Source organism: Danaus plexippus, chromosome 30 (assembly GCF_018135715.1).
Source record: "Danaus plexippus chromosome 30, MEX_DaPlex, whole genome shotgun sequence".
Taxonomy (NCBI): domain Eukaryota; kingdom Metazoa; phylum Arthropoda; class Insecta; order Lepidoptera; family Nymphalidae; genus Danaus; species Danaus plexippus.
In genome coordinates, this window is record NC_083557.1 from 2,581,857 (window position 1) to 2,600,172 (window position 18,316).

The window sequence follows — 18,316 nt, forward strand, 5'->3', positions numbered from 1 at the left end:
TAATTTCTTTTTTTATAGCCTAACATGACGTAACATTAGCATAAATTATTTTAATTTACATAAAAACGTTCTAAATATGTCTACACTCAAAATACATTTGGCGGGAAACCGAAATAGCGGAAACAGGAGCCCTTAATTATTTGTCTGACAGAACTTACATAATAAGTTATTTAAAACCAACCTTATAATTTACAACACAAAATTCAAAATAGATTGTACATTAGACATTATGAGAGCCTAATAACAAAAATCATTCGAAAACCAACGTTGTAAGCAACGTAATAAAGTTTTATTTTTATTGTATAACGATGTCGTTTATATTGTTTTAGAGGTAAACATTGACAAGGAAACGATTAGTTTCAGAACCACATGCTGACAGGATGCGTGAATTCATTATCGATTCTCAAAAACAATCTTCCGTCTCGCTCACCCGCCATTGTTGTACCAAATATGTGAAAGAGTAATAAAACGACGCATCCGGCTACAAAAGCGGCTGCTACTTGCGAATTACTTACCAAACTAAATTAAGTCTTATTGTTTGGGCTTAAAGTTGATTTTAAATAATATGTTTATTTGTTATAAGCCTTTAGTGAAGTACGATACATTGGAATCTTGCATTCATTCATGTTTTTAATACGTCATTCGAAGTTTCTCGTCCGGAGAGCGCAGTCGCATCCTCATTCGCGGAGTGGTTCGCTAGCGCGTCATTTTCTTGAACGTTATTTTAATGTTTTTGTGCTGTGCTTAAAAAGGATTTGGTCTCAAAGAATATATATAAAAATAAAATGTAAGTATAATTATATATACTATTATTACTTAAATAACATTTTATTACTATGGTACATTTTATTAGTAATTTATATTTATCGTCCCTTTTTGGTGTTTAAACTACTAAATATAATATAACATTTCCGTAACTGAAAGCGTTTTTTCGACCATATTATAAATTAAAAAGGATTTTTTTTTGTATTTCTCTCAACACAAACTCCGGAAATATTACAGCCGGGCTAAAAATCTTCCCCTTCTGTATAATTTCTTAATTAAATGTGAATGTTAGGTTTCCTTTCACACGGTCGTCTATGGCTTACAATTTATTCGTTTTCCCGCCATTGTTGTTTCAAATGGCGGGAGATTGACGAAATACGTTTATTGTTGATAATTTTATACGAAAATCAATAAAACTAAGTAACTTAATTAAAATTTGACTGAAGATAATTTTAGACTCTATTAATAACCATACTATATGCTAAATAAATTAGATAAATTAATTCATAAATCAGGTTTTATACGAGATTCTAAGATAGTTACTTGATTTTTAATAAATTTATAATATTTTTTATAAACTAAAATACACACAATATATATTTGTTTATTTCCTGTAACATAATTTCTACGTTCTGATACAATCTTCATTAAATCATAATGTCTTCCGTTAGTGTAGCGTGTATCAGTGGTCAGTGAAAGTGTTTGAAAAAACTATTAGGATATTCCTTATGAGGTAGTAACATCAGTACCAAGTATGGTACGAGTTATAATTTGAGAAAATTTAATGTGGATTTTGTATGTACGTACAATTCCATTTATTGTAAGTTGTCTCAATATGAAACTAATATTAGGGCGTGTAATTCACGTTATTTGAACGTCGTATAATAAAAATACATATAGATATTGTATAAATGTGTGCGATATACTATAAACTGCCAGTGTTAAGTTTGGCGATGTGAACATGTAGTAAGGACACTCACTGTTTTAGTAACAACTCTCCGGTTAGTCGCGGAAGTTTGAGCACATCCTAAGTACGGGTTGGATATTGGGTTACTGTTACAATTTTTAACTATCTATAATGAGTTTAACTCTACTCACTTGACCTTTGACGTTAACAAACTGCGCAGCGTCCTTTTACCAAATACTCAACATCAAAAATAAAAGACGCGGAAAGAGAAGTTATGCAAATTTTTAACAACGATTTAACTGAAAGTATACCGTTACATTACGATCGACTCATTCAATAATACAACTTAATACTATAATGTGCGAAAATTGATGAAATAAAAAAAACTGTTGACGCAGCGTCTGTAGTGTGACGACGCGAACTTGTGTTAAGAAAAAAAGTAATTTATGTACTTCAAATAATATATTTAAACTTGGTTATATATATATATATATATATATATATATAAAATAGGTACTATATATATATAAATATGTTATCTCTAACTATTTACTAGTTTGTAATAGTTTTTATAAAATTTAAAAATGCTCATCTCAAAATAAAAATGTATCGGTACGCTACAAATATAAATATTAATAATAAATAAAGAGGAAATTTTATTAAATTGCTAATTTCATATTCTTCCAAACGTTATACATGTGTGTATATCGTTTGTACCAACTTAAATATGTATATAATTTAATTATTTATATGTATAAATGATAATTATGAAACACATCACCGTCTATATAATAAAAAGTTTCAGTAATTTAGTACGAAAATATTTATATATATTTTATTTAAAATTAAACTGTGTCTCTATAGACATAAATGCCTTTATCAAGTGGCAATCGCGAAACTATACTGATAGTGATAATCCCTTCGTGTAACCTACTCTGATATTATCACGTGACTCGTAATTCGTTTCGTAAACAATAAACGGCCAGTATGCAGTTTGGTACGTACCTACGCGTAACGTATTAAAAAATTAATGAACATCGCCGGGGAAACGTTGTTTGGTTAAAATATCACATAACGAGTGACGCCGCTGACTCCGGGAACGAACACCAAGCCGTGTGAGCCAGAAGATTCCTGATACCACACAAGCTATGGATGGGATTGCTGTCCTAACATCGGTGCAATCATGTAGTCTTATGTATAGGTTATAAGTTTATAATATACATATAAGTAAGTTTCCTAGTTTTCTTGGAACCTCTGGTCTCCACCCTGTATAAACTTAACACCCTGTATAAGTGCGGTAGTATAAACTCGTGGCAATGATACGTATTGAGTATTGACTCCAAAGTACAGAACAAACCGCTCTTCATCCTCCACCCTTAATATATTTACAATAGATAGGAAATCCGCTGAGCACAAAAATCGGTAAAATAAAAAAATTCAATATGGCGCTACGGAAACCGAACGCTCATTCAAATCCGCCATAATGCGCCGGAAACCGGATGTGGGTCACGCGTCCGTACTAATGACGGATCAAAATAGTGACTATTATGTAATTAGGTTTTCTTTTGCATTCGTATAATGTGACAGGATGTCCGCGTCCTTGAAACTTGTAAATAACTACACGATATAAACAGTATACACTAATAATTATAACATATATATATATGAAGAAGTCAATTTGATTGGACCCTTAAATTTTCTTCTTACGATTATTGTTAAACGTGTAACTTATCAAATAATTATATACATTTAAGACAATTATGACAATATAAAAATATATATATTTTTTTATACACTCGAGGGTAGTCGTGTATTGGCGACCAGTGCCTGTCGCGAAAAACATCTTCATTAAATAGTTTAGATATTAATTATTTCTTTAATGTATGGGAATTACGTAAAACATTTCTAGCAAGTATCACAAGTAAATGTTATTATATTTGAGATCTATTTATCTTCTCAATACTGTATTGTTTAATATCGTATTATACATATATACAGCATTTTACCTTACTCCCGAACTGCTTTGTCTACAGGATTCTAGAACAATTATCTTTATTATCCCCATTTACTGACTACCCTCAATTAAACTTTCATTTCTACCTTCATATTAATATGTTTATTGTTATGTATGTATCCAGTATGCCGACTCAAGCTCGCTGTGACCGAGTCCCACCGGCGTCCTGCGACACATGGGGCGTTGATTTACGAGCGCTACAAGAAGACGACCTACCGCTCGGTGAGTTGTCTATATATAAAAAAAATCAAATTAAATTATGAACAAACGAGAACCTTAATACAGATCAAACGTACAAATAAAGCTATTATTTTTTAATAAAAGGTAGAAGTAGGTTCTCGAATCCAAGTTTGTGGGTAGATCAAAAATATTGTTTCGAGTATTAAGAATTAGTAATATCGATGTTTCTACTTATAACACAGACTTGTATCGACAACTATTTACATGTAACTTATTAATTAAAAATATATTGAGACCTCGTCACCAAATCATTTTTTTAACAAGCAATTAATTTCGATATTCATTAAATTCTCTATATATATATATTTTGTCTTTCAGATCCTCGTCGCTGGTCGCGACTGGAGGCCGGTCGCTGGGTGTCAGTCCGCGGCGGAAGGCCGGAGAGGTTCCCCATGAACGGCAAGGCCTTGTGTCTCATGACCATGGACATGTTCAGGGCCAGGGAGCCTGAGCACGGTTTAAATATATACCAGGTACACTTGATTATGTGTATAATTGAAATGTCACAATAAATCTTTTGTATAATTTTATTTCTCTATCAATAAGTCTTTTGTATAACTAAATTATATGTATCGTGTATAATTGTATACATTAATTAATTTTTTATCGAAATATAATGTTAGTAATTTATATTTATTTTTGTTTCAGGACTTCAGACGACGTCTTGGCAAAGCTCTGGCACTACAGGAGTTATTAGAAAAGCTATCCAAGTGATAACATTCTGTTAGTACAGAACTATATATAGTACATAACCAAATAAACAAAGACTTGGTAATACAATATATGAGAAACATATTTAAATATGAAGTAAAAGTTTTTTATATTATTGTAATTAATTACTAGCAATACGTTGTATAATTGTATTTCAACTAATTATACAATGCGTAATATTGCTGACCTACGCAGCTTATTCAGTAGTCTCTAAGCTTTGTTCCTATTAGTTTTCAGTAATTTTCGTGTATATTTTGTCATATTTTTTTTTTTATATAATTGTAGTATTTGTTGTGTATAACTGTATTTTAGTTTGTCGGTTGTATATTTGTATTTTTATATGATTCGTATTTAGTTGTCAACCAAACGTAACGTAATGTATAATATAATATGTATGTATAAGTTAGCTGTATTGTCTAGTCAGGTCAGGGTGTTGTTGAATAGAATTTAAACATAGACAACGTATTTTTTATTTATCTCCAGCCCGACAAAATGTCCCATAAACTAGCGAAACAAGAATCAATCGAGCTTACTACAAGACTTCAAGCAACTGTCATGTTCTAATGGTAAGTCTAGACTCTAGACTATAAGTTAGTTCTCTTGAAAACGCCGTCGGCTGGTCGGGACGAGATCTAACACCGTAAGTAACCAAAATGTCTGGCCCGTGACGTCACGTAACGACATGCAACAGAATAAAGAAAATGGCGTCTGTTCCGTAGGATACAACTTTGAGTGCGCAAGAATATCACTCATTAATTCTCCTACCTCCATTTTATCACACTTACGCGTCTTCACTCTTCATAGTACAGTAACATATTTTGTTTCTACCACTTTGTTTATATTAAGGTCAAGATTAAAATTACAAAATAAAGACAGTATTAATTTATATGTAAATACCCTACATATAAATTAGTAGTCTAAAGATATGCAGTGACATGCATGGCCTGATCTCTGGCTAACTTATATGGAATTACGAATTTTACATAGAAATTGGAGATATACATACAAGGAGTTGCAATCAGCTCACCAGCCTCCGCCATTATCGCTGATAGGTCAGGTTAGGTTATACATAGAAAGCTTAGAGGCGTGAGCGTCGCAATTTTAACTAAAAATTTAAAAAAAACTATCCTTTCTCCTTATTTCTTTAATAGTAACATTTAATTCAGTATAGTATTGAAGTCAAATAATCCGTTAGCTTTGCTCGACTTGACCGTTGGGAATCTCGATTTTTGAGGACATCTTAAACGGGAATTACGCCACAAAGGCCGCCAAAAAGGCCAAAATCATGTAAAGCATGATGCATGCATGCAGAGAATTACGGGAGGAAGTTAAGAAACAGTTGACGGTAGATGACAAAACACTAAACTGACTACAGACCCTTGGATGTGGTCTAGTCATCATTACAGAAAGGTCGGATAATATAAGGCTAATACACATAGTTTTATTCAAAATTCAATTCTAATAACATGTTATGACTGAATGTTATTTTGATAAATTTTATTTAACACCAAGTCGTTCGGAGTAATAAATTACGGCCGTCCAACAAACTCCTTACTCACAGTCATTTTATATCTGACTACATTTATGAAGTTAATAAAATGTATAGCATTCATTATTTCTTTAAAATATTCTGTTTTGAGAGACCGGTGAGGATGATTAATTTAAATCGTTCATCTGAATTAGATAAATTCAGTACTCATTTAAATGAAACTAGTGTTATTCGGATTTACTACGCGGATTTTATTATTTAAACACTACATAATCCTTCGTCCGCCCGTGATCACGGTTGCTGCAAATTAACCGAAACGTCGGGATTATGTAGTTTTTAAATAATAAAATCCGCGTAGTAAATCCGAATAATACTAGTTTCATTTAAATGAATACTCGCGAAAATCTTAGATCTCATTAAATTCAGTACTCTTGCGTGACGTATGGCGATGCGAGCGACATCTATATTTAAAGACGCCTATTAAGCTATCTGATTAAAAAATGGCTACCAAACTAAGGTTATGACGTCATTGTTTAGGATCTCATCTTGAAAATACACGATTTATTATAGTAAATACATTATTTTTAAAAGATTGGAAGAATTAAAGGCAGGATATAAATAACTCAAAGTTACTATCAAAGAAATTATTCCGTGCCTTGTTTCTTAATGTACAGTCGAGGACAATGAGAATATCCCGCAGACGAAAGTTAGCTGTGGACTGTTGTTGTGCACAAAACTAACTACATTTAGGTGTTAAATTTTGTACTTACAAATTAAAATGGCCGGCTTGCATACGTTAGTTGAAATTTAATTAAGGGGTTGAAGCGTGGGACGAAAAATTCTCATTATATATGAAAGTCAAGTACGACTTTCTTATTGCTTCGATTAGACAGACATTTGTTGCTTATCGAGAACATCATCATCAGCCTATCGGTGCCCACTGCTGAGCATAAGCCTCTTCTCGCATGGAGAAGGTTAGAGCATTAATCGCCACGCTTGCTCAGGACGGGTCGGCGATTTCAAACTTATAATTTGAAATTACAAGTCTAGGTTTCCTCACGATGTTTTCCTTCACCGTCCGTCAGTGGTATCTAAATACTCTTAGAAAGTACATATGACTCGGAAAAGATCACATCGGTACTTGCCAGGTTTCGAACCCGCACCCTCACGCATGAGAGGCGGTCCTTTAACCTCCAGGCCACCACGACTACTTATCGAGATAACGTCTATGTATTATATATAACCTGCAAAAAAGAACATTCCTGCGCGAACAGCTCTCTAATGAATAAAACACAGTTCTGCTATAAAAATTTTCATTTAATTATTGTTATGATAAAAAAAAAACTAAAAACTACCAATAGATAGTAAAAAAAAACTCCACCAGCTGTTAAGGAAATAAACTGCAGTTAAAAATTAAGGACGCGATTACAAAACGAGGGAACTTTAACATGTTTACTGGCAGTTCGGAATTTTATGCGCTCGAACTCATCGGACGCCGCGCGCCGCGGCGCGATGGATTCCGTCAAGAGAATTTACAGATCACCGACGGGAGTCGGACGTTCGCGAGGGTGCAGACGAACGGCGCACGGCCGCCGCGAGGGTGCGAGGGGTGCGCACCCTCCGCCCGCCGGGACGAACGATAGAAACGTCTCTAACATTACACACAGACGGCGTCTTAAATTATAATAGACATTTTCATAATATTTTTTTTCGTTTCATATCTTTTCTTACATCATATGTACAAATTAGTTCTATACAATTCTTACACACGACACTACCCCCGCCCCGCGGACTCCCCGGCGGCCGCGCTGTGCCCCCCGGTGACCCCCCACGAGGGGCGGCGGGTCTTAGTTCACATCACATCAAACATATATCGCAATGTGAACCGTCCGAGGCCGGCAGGTCTCGGTCTACAACGAATATGGAAACAAAAACGAACGAACGAACGCCGTCCCGCCGACTCGTCATGGACAAACATATAACCTCCATGGAGCGAATCGCCGATATTTACAGGACGACGGACCGAGGCCGGGAGGGTCCCGGGGGCCTGCGGTCCGGTCAGCAGAGGTGCCTCACGAGGTGTTCCGCGGCGTCCTTGGCGGACAGCTCGATGGTGGCGCCTCTCTGCAGGATCTCGAGCCCCGCGCGGGCCTCCAGCCGCTTCAGGTGCGCCGAGAGCCGGGCCTCCGCCACGGGCCGGGTGGGCGGGGCGACGCTCGGCGCGTGTCTCAGGGCCTTCGCCACCGTCTTGAGGAACCTGTACCACTGCCGCTCGCCGCCGGACGACTCCGACACCCCCACCAGCATCATCGCTTTCTCGGTGAGCGCGCAGACGCAGCTCAGAGTCAGTCGCGTGTCGAGCGCGTGGTGGCCGCGGGCGGGGTCCAGGGCCTCCGCTAGCGCGGCGCAGGTCTCCGCCACCGCCGGCCAGCCGGGCGCCGCGAGGGCGTAGCGCCGGAAGTGGGGCTCCAGGGACACAAGGGCGCCGCCTTCGTCGCGGCGAGCAGCGGTCGGCAGACAGCGGAGCACCCTCGACCATAGAGGACGAAGACGGGGGTGAGTCTCGGGGGTGCGGGCCAGGAAACGAGCTAGCAACGACTGGAATTAAGAGATCACATTGAGATTTACCTCACTTTATAGTATCAAACGGGGACAGCACAGTGAGGTCCACATTTATGGAGTGAGCACGCGGGGTTTATCACTCATTTGACAGTCAATACTATAGACAACTTTCTTGTAGTAGAAGTAGTTGTAAAAAGTTAGTCTAACGCCACTCTAACAGCCTCTAACAGCAGTGCAATGTGACTACAAGGACGGATTCTTGTGCAATGCACAAGAGTTATATCACATGTGCTCGCTCCGTACCTTCCCCTTCCTAACCGCCAGTATCTGCGGCACTCTCTCTCCGTGCAGGAGTCCGGAGAACATCTTATTGAGCAGGTCCTCCTTGTCTTCATCCAGCAGGTTCTTGGCCGGTTGAGGTTTCTGGTTGGTGGTCAGGTTCACCACCTGGAGATGGTATTCACAAACAATACTTTAAATTAATACTACATGGCTATGGATATTTATCCAGTGTACACCATAATAAAAGTTTTGTCCGTCTATCTGTTTGTTCCCTCTCATATCTAAAATGTGTGCACAAATCTCAAACCTCACAAACCTGTCTCTTATCGATACTCTCGCTCTTGGGACTCTCCTGCTTGGGTCGTCTCTGTACAGATTCTATATTCTTAAGGAATAAGTTTCCATCATCGTCATCTTCTGCCTCCTTCTGCGCTGCTTCCAGTTGCTTCTGCTTCTCTTCTCTTTCCTGATAGAAGAGGATGTAAAACATCAGTTTTGGTACAACTAGAATCTGTATGAGGTCTTTAAAACTGGTTACTTGTATATGTATGCGTTACCTTCAATATTAAAGCGTTAGATATTGCCAAGGGGTCGTTGAGCTCTTCCAGTCTGAGCAGTATGAGATACAAAGCCTCAATATCTAGAAGCAGTTGCTTGGTCCTTCTCATCTCGCGCGGAACCTGATTGTTATGAACATGTACAGTAGTTATAAACATTTATAATATTCATATACATGATTAGATCTGGCAAATATTTGACTTAATTTTTAGTAGTGTACTTTATGGTAGTGTTATTAAGGGACTGTTAATAATGAAAATTGACAAAATAAAAATATATATTTATATATATAGGATGTCCCAAAATTAACGCAAGATTGCGTTAATTTTGATTAAAGATAATCTTGCGTTAATTTTGGGACACCCTATATATACCACAAATTTACATATATATGGACACTATCATGTAAAAAGTAGGTGTCTGTATTTATTTTAATAATACTAAGTCTGTTTAACCTTTGTTAGTATGTGTGTATTACCTCAGCAGGGTTGTTGCTGGCCACAGAGGGCGCCCTGCTCGCTCGCTGCTCGGGCTCCGCCCCCACGACTTCCACGTCTATAATTTTCCTCGGAGCCGTCACGCTACCGCACTGTCCGCAGATATAACATTATATTAAATTTAACACTCAGCAATTATATTCTCATTGCCATAACAAAATCTTTTCTTAATAAAAGAAAGATTACATTTTAACTATAAACACTTTTCTGGTGTACATATGACACACAAACACACTAGTATATTATATATAACGTACCTGCAGTTTCCCCAGGGAGTTCTCAAACTGTGTAGGGACATATGTCCTGGGATCTTCTCCGGTGGAGTTGTGTCTGTGCGAGTTGTGCCTCTCTCTCTGTCTCATGGCGTGACTGTCTTCCTGCTTGCCTGGTGATTTAATAACACGGATTAATTTTGATTATGGTGAGAGTTCGCTCATTATTGTTACATGAAAATTTATGCTATACAAGATACAACACTCCAATGCTATATGTACATTAAAATAAAACTAATATTTTTATATATGTATATATCACCTCCGCTGTAGAAGGGATGGTTCTGTTGATTGGCCTTATGAGCCTCCTTCACGCCTTCCTTTTCCTTGCTTGCCTGTCTCTCGAGGAAAACCTTCAAGTAAATAAAAAAGTCAGTATGTATTATTAAAAAAATTATAACATTAAACTGTGAATGAACGCTATTCTGATTTTTATATAAAGAGTCATTTTATTAAAACTTTTTTTTATTTTATTAAAGGAGGGTAGTCGCAGAAATATGACAATTTTTTTTAACTACATTCAGTTCAAAGACCCTCGTCTTCTGTGATATTGATAACTGATTCCATAAAATCAATAATACTATATTATAATAATAAAAAAATATTTACTTTAAAATACATTATTTTCTACGACACATTAAGAACTTAATATATATAACAATACTCATATTAGTATTACTTATAGTACAAGATAAGAGTTATAGCAGATAACACTTGTACTAAATCACATGGTATAAAAAATCTTTTGAAACTCACTGTATAATAGAAGTCATGTATGTAAGGTGTTCCGGTGTTCAGCTGCAACATCTGGATATTGATGAGCCATTGTTTCTCTCTGGCCGTCATTAGACCTGCATACTCATCCAGCTCCCCGTCAACTGAGGTGTTCGCTCTGCTGGAATATCATTTATATATCATCATCATCAGCCTATCGGTGCCCACCGCTGAGCGAAGGTCTCTTCTCATATGGAAAGGTTAGAGCATTAATCACCACGCTTGATTAAAACGGATTGGCGACTTCAAACTTTTAATTTTATTATAAGACCAGGTTTCCTCACGATGTTTTCTTTCACCGTCCGTCAGTGGTGTCTAAATACTCTTAGAAAGTACATATGACTCGTTCAAATCACATCAGTACTTGCCAGGTTTCGAACCCGCACCCTCATGCACAAAGCGTTTAACCTCGAAGTCACCACGACTTTATCATATAATAATAGATTTAATTCTAACCAACCCCTGCCTTTATTTACTTGGATATAGAAAATCTTGTAATAACCAAATTTATGGGCCAATCTTAGGAAATTATGATTATTAAACAGAAATTATGTAATTACATCAACGCACATACCAATTAAGTAAGTTATTATTGGAGGCAGACTTTTTCTTTTAATATATAATATAACTGATATACAAACCTGGTTGTGTTGCCAAAATTCCCGTTCTGCCTGTTGTCGAACATGAGATGTTTCATGAGCTGGTTGTTGAAATGGTTTCTGTTGAGGATGGGGTGATGGCTGGCGTTGTGGAAGCTGTTGTTGAAGTTCAACATGGGATGCGTGTTCTGGATCAGCTGGACCAGGTTTTGAGATGTTAAGCTCTTGTTATTATATACGCGACTCTTCTGCAACTTGTTGTTCTGAGCCTGGTTCATATTCTGGATGTGGTTTAAATTCTGTACCGGTTTCTGCTTCGGTGACAGCTGGTTCGGTTTTATCTGGTTCTGGTTTTTATTGTGGTTCATGATCATGTTCTGTTGTGATATTTGCTGATCGTTTTTTGATTGCATTTGTCCCTACAACAGTTAAAAGTTTTGTTGAATACTAATATATAAAAATTAAATTAAATATATTTATATATATAGAAAATAAATAAGATAAAATAAGGTACATAGTAGATTTATCATAAAAAAAAAACCTTTTCTTCTCAACTAAATATACCTAAGAATATATATGCTAAACATTTCTCATAAATTATCACCTTTGTATATAATAATTACATAAGGTAATCAAAAGTAGGGCATAACATCTATCTGTAAGCCTACTTCAGTGTGCGTATTAGGGCACGGAGGAATAAACTATAAACGAAATGGCTATACGGCTTATGAACAAGAGATACCGCCATTTTGACGTCGACTTTCAATTTACCACTTCCTCGCGCGCGGCCGTAATGCGACATGCGATAGATGGAAGTACAAAAAATTAAGACCTCATAAGCAGAATATATTATATGACGTGTTAAATAACCTGCAACCTTATCTTATTTAATTAGTTTTAATACTAAAAACATATGTAACATTAATTTTGTGAATAATTACATATGTATATTATTGAAAATTATGGAAATATCTTTTCACTATAGTAATATCCTACTTATAATATACTTATAAAAAATATATCAGTTTATATACTTACACGAAAATTTGTATTAAATTGATTCATATTATTGCCAAAATTTTGTCTTGGCATATTCATGCCGGGGGGCGGCGCCATCATTCGAGGCTGACCCATCATTTGTTGGAACTGATTCATACCAAACTGATTACCGTTTGGGATCATCTGATTTTGACCCATCTGATTCATATTTTGACCCATTTGGTTCATATTTTGCCCCATTTGATTCATATTTTGGCCCATTTGATTCATGTTTTGACCCCCCTGATTCATTTGATTCATGTTAGACCCAGAGTTTTGTACCATCTGATTCATGTTTTGACCCATTTGGTTTTGAATCATTTGATTGTTCTGATTCATGGGATGAAGATTCATGTTATGCATTTGGTTCATCATCGCCGGTGCCATTTGGTTGTTTTGAAACTGATTCATCTGGTTTGAATTTTGCATGAATTGGTTCACATTGTGCCCCATTTGATTCTGACCCATAACATTTTGTCCCATTTGATTTTGACCCATAACATTTTGTCCCATGTGATTAACACCTTGACCCATCTGATTTACATTCTGATTCATCTGATTTATATTAGAACCAATCTGATTTATGTTCTGGTTCATATGATTCATCATATTCGATTGGCCGATTTGGTTGATTTGTGAGTTTTGTCCAATCATTTTATTCAACGGCTGGTTCATTTGATTCATATTATGTGCCATAGATTGCTGTGGTGCGAACGGTATCGGAAGTGGTGCCTGTAGACCTGGAGGCCGTTGCAGGATAACAGGTGGAAACCGCGGCTGGAATTATAATTTTTGCATTTAGTAACAGAAAATAGAAAATTATATTATCAGCATAGTCATAAATACAGTATTATTTTTAAAGTGAAACTTCTTATGCGACTTCCAACAAGGTTGCGTTAATAGTTTAACGCCCCTATAAAAAAAGATAAAGCGAGAGGGAATGCGTGGCGCTCTAAAGCATGCGGCCAGTCAATTGTGACTTGTAAGTAATGTTAATAAAGTTTTTTCTTAGAGAAACACAAAATATTTCCTTTAAAAAAAATATTCTACACTTCCTGTTTTCGTTCCTACATTACGCAGATTCACTTTTCCACGCGGAGTGACAGCACGCACAAATAATTTTCATTTTATTGAGAAAGAGATAAACCAATAGGCCAATAGGATGTTGTATGTTTATGTCACTAGTACAAACGGCTCGACTCATTCGAGTCTATATACATATATATAATCTGTTATTGGAATCACTAATGTATTTAGTATTTGTAAATAAAAACTACTTCAAATTATTCTCAGTAAAATTCACATATGTGTGATTCAACCTTATATATATTATATTTATATCATACTTGAAAGTAGTTCTGTGTGTACGTCTGTTGCTGGTTCTGTCGCAGCTGTCTTTCCAGTTCCTCCACTGTGCACACATTCTTGAGGGCTGGCTGTTGTACCGGCTGTGAAATTAATTACATTTACATTAAGATATATATATATACATTTTACTATGAACCAAATATATTTTATAAGTCTTTGAGAAAATTTGCCAAAGCAAAACACAAGCCCACAATGTACAAGTAATTTGTATGTGCATATTGATTTCGTTCTGAACGTCAGTGGGTGTGTGATACCCACCGTTGTTGGTGTGGGAAACGGAACGTCATGTCTCCAGACGCTGGACCCGAGGCTTCGTGGAGCATCCGTTTCATCCAACACTAGCTGAGAGAGAGATGCCTCTGGAAATACAATGTGCTATGTTAAAAAATCACTCACATTATGAAATTAATTTTAGGAATTATCGTTCAACATATACTTAGTCACGGAAAATTCGAAAAACTAATATTTAAATTTTACTTTAATTTATTTTTTTTTAACTTAAAAATAAATAGAATTAACACAACATTAACTTTTCTATTTAACATAAATAAGTTATTTTAAGACTACCCTTCAATTTACTGTGTGTGAGTTTTTAGATATATATCTAATGTATAGAATAACTAAGATGTAAGTGACATATGTGTGGTATCGTTACCAAGCCTGGAGTCGGCGTCGTCAAGTGCTGCATTCCGTCGACTGCTCTCCAGCTGTCCGGCCAGCTGTTCGTGTTCATACTCCCAGTCAAACTCTTCAGCTGGAAGAAACAATATATATATATAAATATTGATAGTTTCCAGCTGGTATATGACCAGGTGGAACCATGAGGAATTTCTACTAATCTTTTACACCTGGATATCTTTCTTCATCACACATCTATTATACCATTATGGTATGTGGAATAATTTACAGTTGCCATCTTTTTGTCATCAAATAATAATTGGTAGTCTGTGGCTAGTCTATGCATATGCATGCACCAACTAACAGGCATGCTTGTCGCTGGAAGTGCATTAAACTGCTTCACAATAGTCATGTCCCTTGACAACTCGTGACGTCAAGAAAACACTAAATCTTATTTATGATGTCATAATTATATAAATCCCAATACATTTAGCTGCACTTTTATATATATATATATATATTTATATATATATATATATAGTATAAAAAAAATGTCACTATTGTCCTATTGTTTATAATTTATACCTCTAACCTATAAATGTTATAATAATCAATAGTCAGTCTGAAACAATTTTAATGTAACTTAGTATAAAGATAGATAGTACTTAGGAAAATGTTTGTTTCTGTTAAATACAAACCAAAGGCAGAGGCGCGGTACTTATTTGTATTACATAATATTTATAAATGCCTCTGAGAATTTTTTTTACATAAGCATAACATCACATAACAATGGTAAAGAACAATGGATGTATTTTGTAAGGAAAAAGAAAAAAATCACAAGTCTCAGATTACTATTTGATATGAACTACCCACAAATTATTTACACATACAAACTTTTACTTCTATAAATTGGACTTATTAATGTAAATAGGGTATCTTACACCCTGAACATGTTTGATTAAGGTTCAAATTGCACAAAATTCATTATTATAGGGCATTATTGAATATATATATATTGTACTCACAATCCTGTCCAAATGTTTCATCGTTGAGGGCATCATACTCGTCTTCCGAAGGCTCCCCGCCACCCTCGTCGTCATTTAAGTTCTGAAAGTTAAGTTTTTACATACTACCACAACCATAATAATAAAAAATAAATTTCATCATATAATATATGACCTCTTTTCACAAAAATTTCCACGGTATATTCCACTCATGTGTGTGACATTGGCTGAATATGCTGTGCAGCAACGCCAGTTATTCAACTCATGACATCTGTCAGTTTGACATTGACAGGGATTTCACACAAGTAGATTTTAATATTAAGAACTTTAGTATAGTTTTAATACTTTCGTTTTTATACAAGAGACGAAACCTCTTAGCATTCAATGGATTCACCGCGCGGGTGCCGGGTCCATGACGCAGGGAGAGGAGCCTCAACAGTGCCTGGGACTTGCAACCCAGGTGTAAGTTTAAGGGGCTAACGCGCGTTAAACGCTCCTTTCTGTACCTAACCAAATTTGATAATAACCTACTAGAGCTGCCTTCGAAGTACGTTCCAAGAATGAACTGATATTAGTTCTGGTCAGGCCCAGGTCTTTTAGTATGTTGATGGGCCTGTCCAGAACTAATTATACACCCTTATGACATTTTACCACAAAAATCCTATACATTCTGTATTATACTTTACAATGTTTTTTTAAAAAACCTAGGGAATTAGTTACATATTTACGCAAGGGACCACCATGAATGTGCTGAAATTATAAAATTTTTTGTCTATTTGTTTGAAATCAATTGTCAAAGGTGGCAACAAATAATTTTGAACATTATTTTAAATATACCTACCTATTGAGTATTAATTAAAAAAATTCGTAAACAGTAAAAAAATAAATGTATTTTCATCATTCAATTTTGATAGCCTGCCTTAACGTATTTCTGTAATCGATTAACATATCTTCAGCACCAATTATCATATTTTAATTTTTCATCTGTGTCATTGTCATTTCTTATCTGAGCAACTACTTTTTTTTTTCCTCAACAAACAACTCATACAAATCTCTTTACATTCTGCCTACCTAAAGGTCTATTGTAAGCCAAAATTTATGCATAGCCTGGCTGAATCGCTACACAACCATTACTTATACTAATACTACCTCAAACTCGCTCTGGAAACTTATTATGAGAATTAAATTCTTTGTCCTCAAGAATCTCAAATCTTTAAAGCCAAAACACAATGCATGAGCATTGTCTATCCCGCTATCTGATGATTTTAGACCTTAACTAGCTGACCTTTAAGGAAATTTCCATAATAGAATTTTTTATTAATATTTTGACATACATTTGGTCAGACGACAATACTTTTTTTTAATTATTATATTCATACTGATTTTGTTCTGGAAAAAATTAGTTAATTTTAGAAGTTTTTCATGAGTTTAGTGTTGTGAACTATATAAGATCAATATCTATAGCCCGTTTCATGAAGGATAAATTTAAGTACCTACATTGCTTTGGAAGTTATGAGTCATGATTATTTGAAATTCAATCACAAAATATGTTTTATTTTAATGCTTTACTTATTTGATGTCACAGAATTTATGATGGTATCCACATCATCGAGTTACTTAAATTATAACAATAATAATTATTTTTTGTAATAGCAAAACTCGTGTAGTTAACACCACACATTTAAACTAGCTGAGATTTAAAAATTGTTTTACGAGAAAAAGAAAAAGAACGTATACAAAAATACTAAGAAATTAATCATGGAACACATAAAGATATTTACTCGGCAACATTTCAATTCTCATAAACAAGAATGGTATACATACTTAAAATTATACAGAGGACGAAGTTTCTATTCGAAACTAAAACTATTGTACAACATTTAGTAGGCTTATAAACTGTATTTCACCGATAGAAACATAAGTATAGCCTTTATAAGCAAGAAAAAATTTTATAATGTGATATTAAAGTCGAAAAAGTAGCAGGATTGTTTCTATGAGCAATCTTTTTGGCATGCTGGCACTCCATTTTCGAATAAGAATGACCACTTGTAATATATCAAATTAATAGTTGTAACACGCTGAAACTTAATTTAAAACTTACCGATGACGAAGTATCGATCCCGAAAAAAGAATCTGCCATTGGATTTTTTCATATATCATCAGCGAAAATGACATGACTTGTCACGCTATAATGTCGCAACGGTGCTGGCGCCATGTCGGTCAGAGAGCGGATACTTTGCTGAAATATGTACATATAACGATTGGATAAGCCGTCCAGCATAATATAATATTTATATAAAGACAAATTAGAAAAAAGGTGCAGATTAAAATAGATTTAAATATACAAAATCATTCAAAATTTAATGTTATTGATTTTTTAAAAAATATTTTTATTAACTTGATTTCATATAAACTTTCAAATATCTTAACTAAAATGTTTTCATTAATAATTCATCTTAGTTTAGAAGCAGATTAACATAATTTTTTTTTCTTAATTTGTATATTTCCGTAAGAATATATTCATTACATTATAAACAAACAGACTTAATAACTACGATTAATGTTATATCTATAATTTTTAGCTTCCACGTCATTCTTTTAAATTAAGAAAAGGTTTT

At 35.1% G+C, this 18,316-nt stretch overlaps 2 protein-coding genes across 3 annotated transcripts; one reads left to right on the forward strand and one right to left on the reverse strand.

Moving 5' to 3' along the window:
- The first annotated feature begins 626 nt into the window (after positions 1 to 626).
- On the forward strand, positions 627 to 5,098 carry LOC116776687 (uncharacterized). The gene is made up of 4 exons (XM_032669937.2): positions 627 to 787; positions 3,811 to 3,908; positions 4,245 to 4,399; positions 4,575 to 5,098. The coding sequence occupies exons 2-4, from the start codon at positions 3,812 to 3,814 to the stop codon at positions 4,638 to 4,640; spliced, it is 318 nt and encodes a 105-aa protein (XP_032525828.1). The 5' UTR covers positions 627 to 787; position 3,811; the 3' UTR covers positions 4,641 to 5,098.
- Positions 5,099 to 7,422: 2,324 nt separating this feature from the next.
- On the reverse strand, positions 7,423 to 17,933 carry LOC116776445 (uncharacterized). 2 transcript variants are annotated; one of them, XM_061525558.1, is made up of 15 exons: positions 17,800 to 17,933; positions 15,720 to 15,801; positions 14,732 to 14,830; positions 14,335 to 14,435; positions 14,055 to 14,156; positions 12,709 to 13,485; positions 11,713 to 12,089; positions 11,054 to 11,189; positions 10,560 to 10,650; positions 10,283 to 10,410; positions 10,007 to 10,117; positions 9,528 to 9,650; positions 9,287 to 9,436; positions 8,992 to 9,135; positions 7,423 to 8,724 (listed from the first exon to the last, which is right to left on the reverse strand). In XM_061525558.1, exons 1-15 carry the CDS (start codon positions 17,836 to 17,838, stop codon positions 8,185 to 8,187), a joined length of 3,000 nt encoding a protein of 999 aa, XP_061381542.1. In that variant the 5' UTR covers positions 17,839 to 17,933; the 3' UTR covers positions 7,423 to 8,184. The 2 variants fall into 2 exon arrangements, with proteins under 2 accessions (XP_061381542.1, XP_061381541.1); XM_061525557.1 differs by having other exon boundaries at positions 11,054 to 11,192.
- Positions 17,934 to 18,316: the final 383 nt, after the last annotated feature.

Bases quoted from the DNA above. Each gene is read 5' to 3' on its own strand.
- LOC116776687 (XM_032669937.2), top strand. From the start codon at position 3,812: ATGCCGACTCAAGCTCGCTGTGACCGAGTCCCACCGGCGTCCTGCGAC. The intron at 3,909-4,244 runs GTGAGTTGTCTA...TTTGTCTTTCAG, and splicing joins AGAAGACGACCTACCGCTCG to ATCCTCGTCGCTGGTCGCGA. The intron at 4,400-4,574 runs GTACACTTGATT...TTTTTGTTTCAG, and splicing joins ACGGTTTAAATATATACCAG to GACTTCAGACGACGTCTTGG.
- LOC116776445 (XM_061525557.1), bottom strand. From the start codon at position 17,838: ATGGCAGATTCTTTTTTCGGGATCGATACTTCGTCATCG. The intron at 10,651-11,053 runs GTGAGTTTCAAA...ATTTACTTGAAG, and splicing joins TACATGACTTCTATTATACA to GTTTTCCTCGAGAGACAGGC. The intron at 10,411-10,559 runs GTGATATATACA...TTAAATCACCAG, and splicing joins CCATCCCTTCTACAGCGGAG to GCAAGCAGGAAGACAGTCAC.